At 44.4% G+C, this 13,325-nt stretch overlaps 1 protein-coding gene across 10 annotated transcripts in view; it reads left to right on the forward strand.

The window, feature by feature from the left end:
* KIAA1217 (KIAA1217 ortholog) overlaps window positions 1-12,642 on the forward strand; it is a 114,803-nt gene extending 102,161 nt beyond the window's left edge. For 5 of the 10 annotated variants that reach the window (XM_012644355.1, XM_012644364.1, XM_012644379.1 and 2 more), the window contains 6 exons: window positions 668-832; window positions 4,053-4,157; window positions 7,839-7,916; window positions 8,030-9,634; window positions 10,100-10,222; window positions 10,934-11,616. In XM_012644355.1, coding sequence (XP_012499809.1) covers window positions 668-832; window positions 4,053-4,157; window positions 7,839-7,916; window positions 8,030-9,634; window positions 10,100-10,222; window positions 10,934-11,431 — 2,574 coding nt within the window. In that variant the 3' untranslated portion in view covers window positions 11,432-11,616. Of the gene's footprint in view, window positions 1-667; window positions 833-4,052; window positions 4,158-7,838; window positions 7,917-8,029; window positions 9,635-10,099 lie in introns of all 10 variants that reach the window. The other 5 variants (XM_012644413.1, XM_012644420.1, XM_012644405.1 and 2 more) reach the window with 4 other exon arrangements.
* Window positions 12,643-13,325: the final 683 nt, after the last annotated feature.

Raw genomic sequence — 13,325 nt, forward strand, 5'->3', positions numbered from 1 at the left:
AAAGATGAACAAAAATGTATTAATAAAAATAAAAGCATTTGTTCCCTAAAATTTGAATTCAGTCAAAAGACTGCACTTGAGGACCTAGAAGGCCACATGTGACCTTAAGGCCACAGGTTCCCCATCCCTGGACTGGACTCGGCACTGTGCTTTAGCCTGACTTTTAGCTGCAACAATGTTAAAGGCAAATCACCTGCTACTTCCCAAGCAGGGCCTCGTATGATTGAGAAATGGCGGTAGGAGGGAGAAGTGAAAGAAAGATGGTCTTACAAAGGTAACGGAGATTAGCCGGCGCAGTTGGGGGAGTCTATACGGAAAGATGTTCCAATGAGCTTTAGATTCCACTTAACCAGGCAAGTTTTATCTTGTATGTTAAATATAAAATACAGTTTCCATGGAGCTTAGTACGGGGGGCCCTTTCCCTGAACACACTGAGTACTGAAGAGTTACAATCACATTGTAATTCTTTAGTCCATGCATCGAAATGGCAACCTGTGCTAACAAAAACCCAAACTAAATGCAGGGGATAAAATGGCTTTTTGGCCACTTTATCAGCTAAGAGCAGGAAAGCCAAGGGCCCAGGTGGTGAGGGGCCATGTGATCTGTCCCTTCTTTGCTAGCACCTGAGAGGCATTGAGCCAACATCTGTGGTTCGAATGTCCCGTAGGCAAGCAGCGGTGATGCTGGACCAAGCCTGCAGACCAGAGCCACCAAATGTCCCCCAGAGGAGCCTGCTTCAGCCTGGACCCCGTCCCCACCGCCTGTCACTGCGTCCTCAAAGAACGAGGAGGAGGAGGAGGAAGAAGGAGAGAAAATAATGGCAGAACTCCAGGTACGTGGATGCGGTGACTGACGGTGGCCCCCTGCCTTGCCACGGGGGACTCTGGCCACGGCGCTGGCAGGTTTGTTAGCCAGAGAGGGCAGTGCAGGGCCCTGTGGACCAGGCCATGGGGAGCTGCATCTCTGACGTTGGCCTCAGCGTGCCTGTGAGACACACGTATAGAATGACCATCTCGCAGTACAGCTCAGGAAAACTTACACAGACGGACACGCCTTCCCGTTTCTGCCTGTAGGATCCACTTTCCTTTCTTTCAGTCTTACTAGTCTGTGCTTCATCTCAGAAGCATTAAGATGGGGATGGAATACCGGCCATTGTCTTGTCTTGATAAGGACTGATGGAATCACGCCTTAGGTGGGTTCATGTTCTTCAGCTTTAACATTGAGAATGACTGACCTTGAATCTCGGACTCAGGGCCAGTGACCGGCCTCCTGTGGTTCATACCAGGTTCCTGTTCAATGTCAATGTCATCTTTTCACCTATTCCGTAAAGCTGAATCATTTTGTTTTCCGTTTTCCTTGGCCTGTTGGAGAAAAGATACTTCATTAGTTTTAGATGTTTATTTTTTAACTACTCGACACAGTCTACTCATAGGATTAAGGACCGTGTGCTGGGGACATACCCCACACTGGTCCCCTGTTCAGATCATGGGGGTGACTCTGCCCTACGTTCATGTTCTAAGAACTTGTCTAATCAGAGACATATACACAGTTCCTAGACCAAGGTCTGTCTGTAGAGTACAGTCGTCCCTCAGTACCTGTAGGGAGATTGGTCCAAGGACCTTTCTCAGATACGAAAATCCACAGATAACCAAGTCCCCAACATAAAACAGCACGTTGATCTATGCACATCCTCGTGTATACTTTAAATCATCTCTAGATTATTTATAATACCTAATACAGTGTAAACGCTACGTAAATAGTTGTTATACTCTATTGTCCAGAGAATAATGACAAGAAAAAAATGTCTGCATATGCCCAGTACAGACACAATGTCTTTTCTCGAATATTTTTCATCTGATGTTGGTTGAACCCACAGATGTGGAAGCCACAGATACAGAGAGCCTGCACCTACTGTATTTCATTTGACTCACACTTATCATAGGATTTTTCCACCAGTCAGATAGTCAGACCACAAGCACCTCAATGTCCCAAAACATGGTGCCTTTTCAACTGTGTACCAGTGGTTTTGTGCAGGCCCATGAATTTTCATTCTTCATTCAGAGTAGGAAGAAGTTTCAAACCACACGATTTTCACTGCCTTTGTCCTACTCTGGTTTCCATGGTAATATGTACCAAAACTGAGCAGCTTGGAGTTTACAGGGAAAACAGAGCTGCTGGCTGATTTGTCACCTGCGTGAGCTCTTTCCACCCTCACTGAGACTCTTGGCTGGCCTGGAACATCCCCTCGACGCATCATCAGACTGTTTACAGGTTTTTAGAATAGTTGGAGAGTTTTAGTCAAAGGAACCATAGATTTATAAAGTCAGTGACTTTTAGGCTTGTGAGTAATCCAGCTCTAGCCCTCTAAGAAAAGTAATGTATTTGTTGCAGCCACTTAGAGCCCACCACTCGAGGATATTTCCCTCCACTGAACTCTAAGTCTTTGATGCCCTCTTTGACCACTTTACAAAGGATGGAGTATCTGGCTTCTTGCAGTGTTACTGGTGGTTAGATGATAATAGGGGTGAATGAAGTACTCTAACCCTAATGTAACCAAACCCTCTTAGCCCTCCTGCTGGGATAAGGACCCAACCTGGTGGATCAGAGTCCATCCATGGCCAGTGGCCACGCTGGTTCCTCTGTCTCTACACACTCTGGAGTTAGAGGAAGGCAGGACGAGGAGCAGGTGCAGCCCCTTCTAAGAGTACTCATGGAACAACTTTATGTGCTCGGTGACACCAGGCATCAGATGAAAACACAGGCTCTGAAATCCAGGGCCTACCAGTCCAAAGGAGATCGTAAGCAGCCTTAGTAAATACAGTCCAAGTAAGCAGGTAAAACAAACACGGCCAGGGCAAGCTAGGACCAGCGTGTCTAAGGAACAGCAAGAGGCCAGGTGCAGCGGGGACAGAGGGAACAAGCAGAATCGTGGAAGAAAAGGCCAGAGACATCCCTAGTCATCGGCTACATTCAGATTTTAGCACCAGTGCTGAAACGTGCACTTAGAGGGGACATGCGTTATTCTTCCTGCCTGCAGGGTTATTTCCAAATGACAACACTGAACATAAGGAAAATACTAGGCAGTTATTCAAAATGATTGGTTTAAACTAGTAGGTTTTAATCCTGGCTGCACGTTAGAATTACTTGAGGAGTTGGGGGGAAAAAAATACTACAGCCCAGAGATGCTGATTTACTTTTTCTCAGAGTGGGGTCTGGGCAACAGTACTTTTATTTTAAATCGGGTAATATGTAGCCTGGTTGAGAACCACCCATGTCCATACACTTGGGTCCCTGGGGTATCTGTCTCTCCTGCTCTTGTGATCATATTATCTGGACGATTCATGGATGCCCCGTTCCCCGTCAGCCTGTGGACACAGTCTGTACTTCCTCTCTTTGGCTGAGAACTGGCCTCCTTAACACTCCTAACCATGATCGTCAGTTTTCAGAGAGAAACCTCTAGGGCTCAGGCAGTTCCTGGGCCCCTCAGAATCACACGGATGCCAAAAAGCATCACTTGATTCTAAATGAGCCTCAGGACACAGTAGCACCTGTTACTATTTCAGAGAATGGATTGATAAGGATTACTTTTACTCTAAGGTTTAAATGTTTAAAATGTCTTGTGAGCTTTCTTCGTATAATTTCAATAAAACTCTTAAAAAAAGAAAGAAGAAGAAAAAAGGAAAGATATCTTTTTGTTTTAATTCCTTTACATATTCAACATTTTTAAAAGGTCAAAGGAAGAAGCCTTACGAAGTACAAATCAGGTTCACCCCAGATAGGAAGAAAGAATGTTCCTAAATGTAAGGGATCTGTCCGTTTTCTCTTGGCATGGCCCAAGAAAGCAAGGAAGTCTTTGCCCTGGGCTCCGCAGCTAAGCCAGCTTCACCGACATGAGGCCAAATGGGGAGCAGGATTTCAGGGTGCTTCCCCGCTGCGAGCCTGCGTGTAGGGCTGGGGCTGGGGTCCCCATGCCTCTGCATTCCCTGCCTGTTTCCTTTTTTTGTCCTTGGTACACTCGGATCCCTGTTAACCTCAGTATTTTAATTCCTTAGGCATTCCAGAAGTGTTCCTTTATGGATGTAAATTCAAACAGTCACGCTGAGCAGTCCCGGGCTGACACTAGGCTGGGCACCACAGTGCCACCCAAGGAGAAGAAGGTAACGTGGCAATTACACATTTGCCACATGGCTGGACAGCCCCTTCCTTCCTTGCTCTGACACTAACACCGCTCTCCTGGCTTGAACTTCATGCCCTCTCTCTTTTTCTCTCTGTATTTTTTTAAACTAACGGAGACACAGGTTCAGGTTGAGATCAGAGATACCTGGCTCAGGTTGAACGCTGTGTTCCGGTGCACAGCATGCAATAGTACATGCAGAACTTAGACGATACATTCCCAAGCAAGAGTATTCACCTTTCAAGATTTTCTAGAACAGCGCTAGGAAAAAATAGAAACAGCGACCAAATATACAGCAGCTTTTCTAATTTTTACCATGTCTCCTGGACAAAAAAAAAAAAAAAATCTACGTTAAAAATAGGTAACCCTTAGATTGGGGGAAGAAAATGCATGGCAGAAAATACCTGCGGCCATACACAGGTGTGTCCTCCTGGAGACATGCAAGTGTGTATTTGCATATATGTCCAAGGATGCCAGTCAGAATTTTTGCAAAGTATTACCAGTGTTTAAAGTGTACCTTCCAAAATAGTTCAGTATAATTTTAATGCTAAAATATATTTGTAGCTTCAAAAAAAGATATGCAGTCTCTGAAACAAAGTCCACTGTGATCGCATTAGTACTTTAGGGGAAGGATGTTAGCCTGAATGTCTAAATTGCAGGGTGAGAAGCTTGTAACGATCAACTCAAGTCCTAACATTTCTCACCTGGAACTTCTATTTCAGCATTCAAAGACTCTAGTTTCCCATAAATAAAGTCAAACAGATCACCTGCAATATAACGGAGTAGCTACTCTGCGTGGGTCTCCATACAAGTAAGCTCAGTGAGGAAGATCTAGTATCACAAAGTCAGAGGGCTGTTCTAACACAGCCCTTCAGGAAACACAATTCTGGGCTGGCCGCCCCCAGCCAAGAGGCCCAGCCCGGGAGCCCGACCTGCCTCTCCCAGGCTCACAGCCATCATGGAGCCCTGTGTGAACTGTGTCTACCATGTAGCTGACATACGAATCCATCAACAGGGGGAGGAGAATCTCGCCATGTACCAGGGAAGAAGACTATTAGATTATTATTGATAAATCTTCCTCGTGAAGAAAACCTTCTACTAATTAGAACTGAACCCGTGAAATCACATCAGAAATTGCTTTTTCAATACGTGGAATTTCCTTATGTGGCCTTATTAAAACAAGCTCGTGGAAGCCTGGCATGGCGTGGCATGGCATGTTGTCTTGGGGCCAGTATGACCATTTCTGTCTAGGACACTGACTGTGAACTTGGAACTTCTTAAAGATCTTTCTAGAGACAATCATTGTCTCGTTGTAGAATTTTTCTAATTGGCTAGAAAATTACATGAGATTTCTTGCTGCAAAATTAGAAATTTATATCCCATTGATTTAATTATCTCAATCATGGGCCCATCAGCTAATAAGCACGTCTTTATTGAGTGCCCAGCGCTGCGTTTAATCACAGGTGCTTATTCCAGATAATTATATTCAGTAGCTCAACCTACTTCATAATAACCATGAATATCAGACTTACCCCAGACTTTTGTCACTATTAACCTCTTCCTGTGCTATTCATTTATCATTCCATAAATCAAATGTTTTCTTAAACATATTTCTCCTGTCCTCATGAAGCTCCAGCCTAATATGTGACTTTTATGCAATTTTCCCTGTAACTGTATCTCTCATTTTGGTTCATTGTCCAAATGCATACTGAGTGTGCTGCTCTGGTTGTCCAAACAACCCAAATCTCAGAGCCTATAAACAGATATTAAAGAGGCTTAATTACCTGTCATGCCGTCTTGACCGTCTAAGAAATCACTGTGAGTTTACTTGGCAGTTGTAACTAAGTTCGTGTATTTGCTTTGATACAGTCATTCTTTTTTTTCTAGCCCAGTGATAAAAAGGCATTATTGGTCATGTGAAACCTACGCTTGACATCTTTATCTTAGTGACCTTCCATGGTGGTATTCCTGCTACTGGATCAGTTTTAAAATACATTTATAAAAATACATTTATAAATATTGAAAATATTTAACAATTGAATGGCATGGGCCCTGACCGGCCAGGACAGATGCCAGCCATCACCCCCAATAAATGGGCCAGCGGAACATCAGTCACGTATGTGTCTAGGTCACATGCCAATTCCTTCTTCGATGTAGACAGTAAATTCGCACTTGGGTCCAACATGATATGCTAACTCCATGTTTGGAGTTGACACCTTAGGCTGAAACCTCATTTATTGTTGTTCTTTCAAACCTTTTACGCAATGTGTTAGTTGTTTTAAATTTTAAATTCCACAAAAGAAATGATGTGGTTCAGCTGCAGCGGCTGAATCATTATGCTTGTTTGCTGGGTTTATGGGGAGCGAGCAGAAGTTAAACAGGAGGTAGCTGGTGGCTAATGGACCTCCTACCTTGTGCAGTATTGCCATGTGATTAACCCTGACTTTGTTTGTGTGATACTCCCTGGGTGGGTGTGAACACTCTTTCCATTTCTAACCAGGGTAGCAGGATGAGCCTGGGTTGACTTGGGCTTGGCCTGGGTAACTGTGCTAATGTGGCCATCGTTTAACCAGGCAGCCTTCTCTGGGGTTGAGTTTCATCCTGCTGTCACCAATCCCTTCCTCCCCTTGGGCCTCTGCAGCAAGAAGAAGGGGCAGCACTGCCTTGAATCAACAGGCATCGCTAGTGTTAGTGTCATGGCAGGGCCCGAGTCTACCGATACCCCGTGCTGGAAAAGGCCACGCTCGCAGGCGAAGCGCTCTGAGTACCTGGGTCCTCCTGGTTGGGTCTTTCAACCCTGAATCTTGGTGAGACCCTCAGAGGCGTATCTTCATTCTGCCTCGGAAAATACAGAGAATTAAAGCTGAATCGTGATGTCACAGTCATTGTTTTAGCCTCACATATCTGCTTTGTAAATGTTTAGGTTATGGTCATATTGTGACAGCGTTATCACTGTGAATTTGGATTTGCTCAACTTGGCTATTATTAGTTTGAAGGTTATTTGGACACCTAACACTTGCTGTACAAACTGCAAGGACATTTTTGATATGTCATTTGACCAGGGGAAAATAATGTGTTTTTCATCCCAAAATACCATACCCAACAACCAATACAGATGTCCTTATAGGACAATTTACATAAAAGCAGAGAGAGGACTGAAATAACTAGCTGTAAGGGAGACTAAAAATCTCCTGGTCTAGTTCTCATTTATTTGATAAACAAGAAAACTGAGGCCCATAGAAGGGAAAGGTCTTACCTAAAGTAACAGTTAAGTGGCAGATCTGAATTACCATCAAAACCGTCTGCCGGCTCATACATTGTACTTTCTGGCTTTAGATTCTGCTAAGCTCACAATCAGATCTTGAAATGAGGACGTGTTGATACAGACTCTGTCCCTTTATTCTCTTAACTGCTCCCCCACAAAGTTTGACATACTTGACATATTTTGCTAATTGAGATTTTCATCTTGTGCAAACACAGGGCATTTTTGGAAGTTGGAGAACAAAGCAATCCAAGGTAAACAGAGCTATAGGCTTTGGATTGGTGTGTAACAAAGGTGCTTGGCCCGCATGTTTTGGAAATGTAATTAAAGGCACAATTTAGTTATAGTCCACTTTGGGGGGATGTGGTTTGTGGAGTAACATGTCCTACGCTATTCTACCAGAATTTGGAATTATTCCACGAAGATGTACGGAAATCTGATGTTGCATATGAAAATGGCCCCCAAATGGAATCCCGAAAGGTGAGTTCAACACATCTGCATTCCAGCTGATACCACGCAGATTAATTACCTTCCTCCACAGATCCATTTCTGATTACATGTGTGTGGTTTCCCTCCTCCATTCTCCCTCTCAGGTTACCGCAGGGGCTCTAAGACCTAGTGACCCTACTAAGTGGGAAAGAAGAATGGAAAATAGTATTTCTGATGCATCGAGAACATCAGAATATAACACTGACACCGTAATGAAGGAAAATTCCGTACCCAATATGAGTTTACTCAGAGACAGTAGAAACTATTCCCAGAAAAATGTGCCTAAGGTCAATTTCAGTTTCTCTGGCGTTAGTTCATTGGAAGATGAAATAAACAAAGGGCCTAAAGTCTCAGGACTGCAGTACCCCATACCCAGCCCTCAGAATCCGAAGTCGAATTATGGAAAGACCAAGGAGACGGAGCTGCAAGGACACGAAGATACGGGCAAGTGTCACGTTCCCTCTCCTGCTAGAGTAATGGAATTGAGTGCTCGTGATGTCAAAACACAAGATCAGGAGGTTCCGGTGACAGATTTGGGCCAAGTGGTTCTAAGACCCAAGGGGGCTAGGCATGCCAATGTGAACCCTAATGAGGACGGAGAATCAAGTCCAAGCTCTCCCACTGAAGAAAGCGCAGCCAGCGACAACATTGCCTTCATGATCACCAAGACGGCCGTCCAGGTCCTCTCCAGCGGGGAGGTCCATGACATCGTGAGCCAGAAGGGAGAAGACGTGCAGACAGTGAATATCGATGCCAAAAAGGAGAGGACCTCCCAGCAAGAAGGGACTGAAAACGAAGAGCCAGTCGTGTGCCTCGACAAGAAACCAGTGATCATCATTTTCGACGAGCCCATGGACATCCGGTCTGCGTATAAGAGACTCTCGACCATATTTGAGGAATGTGATGAGGAATTAGAGAGAATGATGACGGAGGACAAGATAGAGGAGGAAGAAGAGGAGGACAGTGGAGACACCGGAGTCCTGAGTAACACTTCCCAACTGTCTCCAAAGAAGGTGGCCTCGGACAGTCTTAGAACAGGACAGCAGGTGGAGACAAAATTACAGCCACACTTGCTGATGGCAGACCCCAAAAGCCCAGGAGGACAGGAAATGCATAAAACCGAGCCCGGCAAGTGGAGCCAGGCAGATTCTCCGAACTCAGACGGCAAGGGTGACGACCCGACCGATGACCAGTTTGAAAGCCCCAAGAAAAAGTTTAAATTCAAATTCCCTAAAAAGCAACTCGCTGCTCTCACTCAAGCCATTCGCACAGGAACCAAAACGGGGAAGAAGACGTTGCAGGTGGTGGTCTACGAAGAGGAGGAAGAGGATGGTACTTTGAAGCAGCACAAAGAGGCCAAGCGCTTTGAGATCACTAGGTCTCAACCCGACGACTCCCCGAAGGGCGTGGCCAGGAGACAGGAGCAGCCCATTCTCGAGGGCACAGCTCAGATCTCAAGAACTGATGAAATTAGAAAAAATACCTACAGAACGTTGGACAGCCTGGAGCAGACCATTAAACAGCTCGAGAACACCATCAGTGAAATGAGCCCCAAAGCCCTAGCTGAGACCTCATGTTCTTCCAACAGAGATTCTGTCGCAAACTCATCCCTCATGGCCCCAGAGGCCCCTCCCCGACCCTTGCTAGTTCCGGAGGAAGCCCCCACTCTCCTAGAGCCCCCCACGTCAGTACCTGCAGCTTCACGTAAGGTATCTTGGTCTGGTGGAAAAAATGCAAGGAGCAGCTGCTTTCTTAAATCTGCCATAATTACCATTAGCAAAGGTGTCTTGTGATTTAATCGCTTCCTTTGAGGTGGTGCGTGAAACCCTCCTCCCATCCTCTGTCCCTCACCTTCAAAACAACAACAACTTAGGTGCCTAACAGCTAATCGAGTCTGTTGTTGACCTCTGTTGCTGACTGGTGTTGGGTAAACGCAAGGATGCTGTGGAGATGATTGCTCTGACACTCACATTAAAATCCGTTTGATCAGTAGTGAGCAGTTTTATTCCGTTTGATTCTTCCGATTAACCCCCGTTGGTGTCTCCTAGATCTGTCCTGCATGTAGAGCTGTGGCTTCTCACCTCGAGCTTCTCTGCGCACAGTGGGGCAACCCCGGGGGTCACCCGCTCACGTGACTCTCCTTCTCTTCCCCTTGTCCCTGGTCCTTCCTGCAGGGCTCCAGCGGGACCCCGCAGACGAGCAGGATGCCCGTCCCCATGAGCGCCAAGAACAGACCCGGGAGCCTGGACAAAGCCAGCAAGCCGTCCAAACTGCAGGATCCGCGCCAATATCGTCAGGTAGTTTTACCTTAAACCCAATTTTGGATGGACGCTATCTCTGTTAAGAAGCAAGTCACTGACTTAGTTGATGCCAAATACGTGTTTTTCTTTGTAAGATACGGTTACGTAGACATCCCGGATCTTGGGGGCATGAAGAAAGTCCTAAAAACCTTTGTTAAACTTTTCACCACGCTTTTTGCATGCTCGCAATAAAACATCTTTTACTTTGTGACTCCAAATTTTAACTGTTAACACACGGTGCCAGGCCAGGTGACTTTTCTTTGGTGAATGTAGTGCTTTATCCGAACACCTTGGGAAAGAGAGACAAACCAACCTGTCATTGAACTGCCCTTAAAGCCACCAGTACTAACGTCTGTGTTGACTGCATCGCACTAGGGCACATTAACTCTTCGTCACAATGCGGGGGGCCCCCACCCCAGTAACCACCCAGGGGCACGGCCCACCTGGCACACGGGAAACGGTAGTTGGAATGACATGATTCTTCTCACAGACGCCTTCTTCCTTGTCGCCTGTTCTGTCCCTCCTTGGCTGTGTAGGTGGGGGGTTTCTACCAGGTCCAGGACAGCACAAGACTTAGCTCAGGCCTTGAACTGTTTTGTTGTTTTTCTTTTATGGAGTTATTCTCAGAAGGGCTGTGTTGCCAGGCCCTGTGGGTCGATCGTGTTGCCAGCTTTCTGACAAACTGTCTCCCGCCATCTTTGTTTGCAGGCTAATGGAAGTGCTAAGAAAGCTGGTGGGGAATATAAACCTACTTCCCCCTCCTTACCTGCTTCTAAGATTCCAGCCCTTTCTCCCAGCTCTGGGAAAAGCAGCTCTCTGCCCTCTTCTAGTGGTGACAGCTCTAACCTCCCTAATCCACCTGCTACTAAAACACCAATTCCTTCTAACCCTCTCAGCTCCCAAACAGGACGGCCCGCCCACTCTGCCTCCCTCATCCCTTCTGTTTCTAATGGCTCCTTAAAGTTTCAGAGCCCCACTCACACAGGGAAAGGTCACCATCTTTCATGCTCACTGCAGACTCAAAACGGCCGAGCAGTCCCTCCTTCCTCCTCCTCCTCCTCGCCCCCCTCCCCTGCCTCCCCCACCTCACTGAACCAGGGTGCCAAGGGCGTCAGAACCATCCATACTCCTAGCCTCACCAGCTACAAGGCACAGAACGGAAGTTCAAGCAAAGCCACCCCATCCACTGCAAAGGAAACCTCTTAAAGGCCAAATCCTATTAGGCACAAGTTGGAGTTACATTAAAAAACAAACAAACAAACAAAAAAAAACCAAACCTAACAGTCTGCAACAACTGTTTTCACAAGAGAATGTAACATATTGCTGTGTTGTTTGAGACTTAATGCTAAGTATGTGCTAAATACTGGATTAATAGATTTCAGTGAAGCTCATTTGTTTTGTTTTTTTACCTTGTTGCTGTTGTAACTAGTAGTGTTTACTGTCTGTATTCAATATCTAGTACAATGCAGTAAGCGTGTGTTACAAAAAGAGTGTGGTAAGAGAGACGGGTGTGTGGGAGACAGGAAAATTGTATTAAGCATGTAAAACATGTACGATTCCAGAATTTTAGTATGTTTTGTATAAAACTATTTTTCATTACGGAGACTAGAAGTGAACAGAGAAATACACAAGTGTGACTATACAAATTGTAAAACAGATACTATAATATTTCCTTTTATTTTAGTGTTATTTAGCTTTATTACAGATTTCTATTTTTGTCAAAAATTCATGGTTCCTTTCCAAATCTTTTTTGCCAAAACATTTTGATACTATAGCATTGTACATTTGAAAGTAGTGTGCTAGACTATAAGCCAATGAACCTCTACACAAGCCAACAGGGGGCGTATGTAGAAGGCAATTTATCAAATCTATTGCACTGCCATGAAAAGTATGTATAATAATTTGCTGGCCCAAGCAAGCTCGTTTTCTTTGCTTGCTTTTTTTCTTTCTTCCTTCCTTTCCTTCTTTTTTTTTTTTTTTTTTTTTTTTTTTTTTTTAACATATTGAGGTTCTCAAGTTGTTTTCTTTACAGTATCTAACCCCTTCTTTTGTTTTCTGAGACCTGGTAACCCATGTTATTGCATTGTGGATTTTAAAATGTACACTTCTGTACGGTTCTGTAAACTGATAAACTTTGTAAATATATAAATACAAATAGTCATTGAAATACTGTATGTGAGAGCACATAGAGTAGTTTTCCCACACCAAAGTTAATTTTTATGCATGCTTTAAAAGTATATATTAGGATGGGCAGATAGGGTACTGACTATCCATACATTTTTAAAAAGCCACAAGTTTGCACAGCTAGAGTGTTTTTGTAAATAAATGTATTTGTATAACACAGTCATGTAATATACAGAACTATAAGCAGAGACTTTGCAAAACTAAAAATAAAATAAAGGGCTGCATGCTTCTTATTTTTTTGTACCTTGTCACTATAACCACTTCCTAGTCAAAGAATAAAAATGTAACTGTTACCAAGTTCAATGTTTTTGGCTTCGAGGGATGTAACCACATCCACTCAGACAACGCTACTTTCCTGAAAGCTCTGGGGTGACTAATGATGAGTTGCTAATAAATTAATTGCAAGTGTGGTGCCTTGGATGTGACCCTGGTGACTGTCTTCTCTGTGGCTTCTCAAGGTCTGGCTCACAGAAAGCAAACCTGGGTACGGAGTTTGCACCCTCATTTACCAGAGGGGCTCTTACTTCTTTTCTGTTTCTTTTAAAAACATTTCCAGTAGACATATCGTGGAAATAAAATACCTTTATCACTGGGGCTTTTTTTTTTTTTGAGTCCTCAATTTTAAAAAATACTGTTGGTCGAGGGAAATACGCTAGCTAATATTACACTATAGGTGTTCATTTAAAAAGAATGGGAGGAAAGTTAGTGGAAATAATACCAAGATTGTGAATCAACTACAAGAACAGCCTCAGGAAACTGCTTATCATTCATTTTCACCTGCAAAATATTTAATTTGGTAGTTTGATGTAATAACGCAGATAATCTTACTACGTTAGAACCCAGTTGCTCATGTTAGCAAGCGTCTGGCTTACTGAGCTGGGATGGCTTTACTGGAAATATTTTATGGTGTCTCCAC

The sequence above is a fragment of the Propithecus coquereli genome, unplaced genomic scaffold (genome assembly GCF_000956105.1).
Source record: "Propithecus coquereli isolate 6110/MARCELLA unplaced genomic scaffold, Pcoq_1.0 Scaffold103, whole genome shotgun sequence".
NCBI classification, from domain to species: Eukaryota; Metazoa; Chordata; class Mammalia; order Primates; family Indriidae; genus Propithecus; species Propithecus coquereli.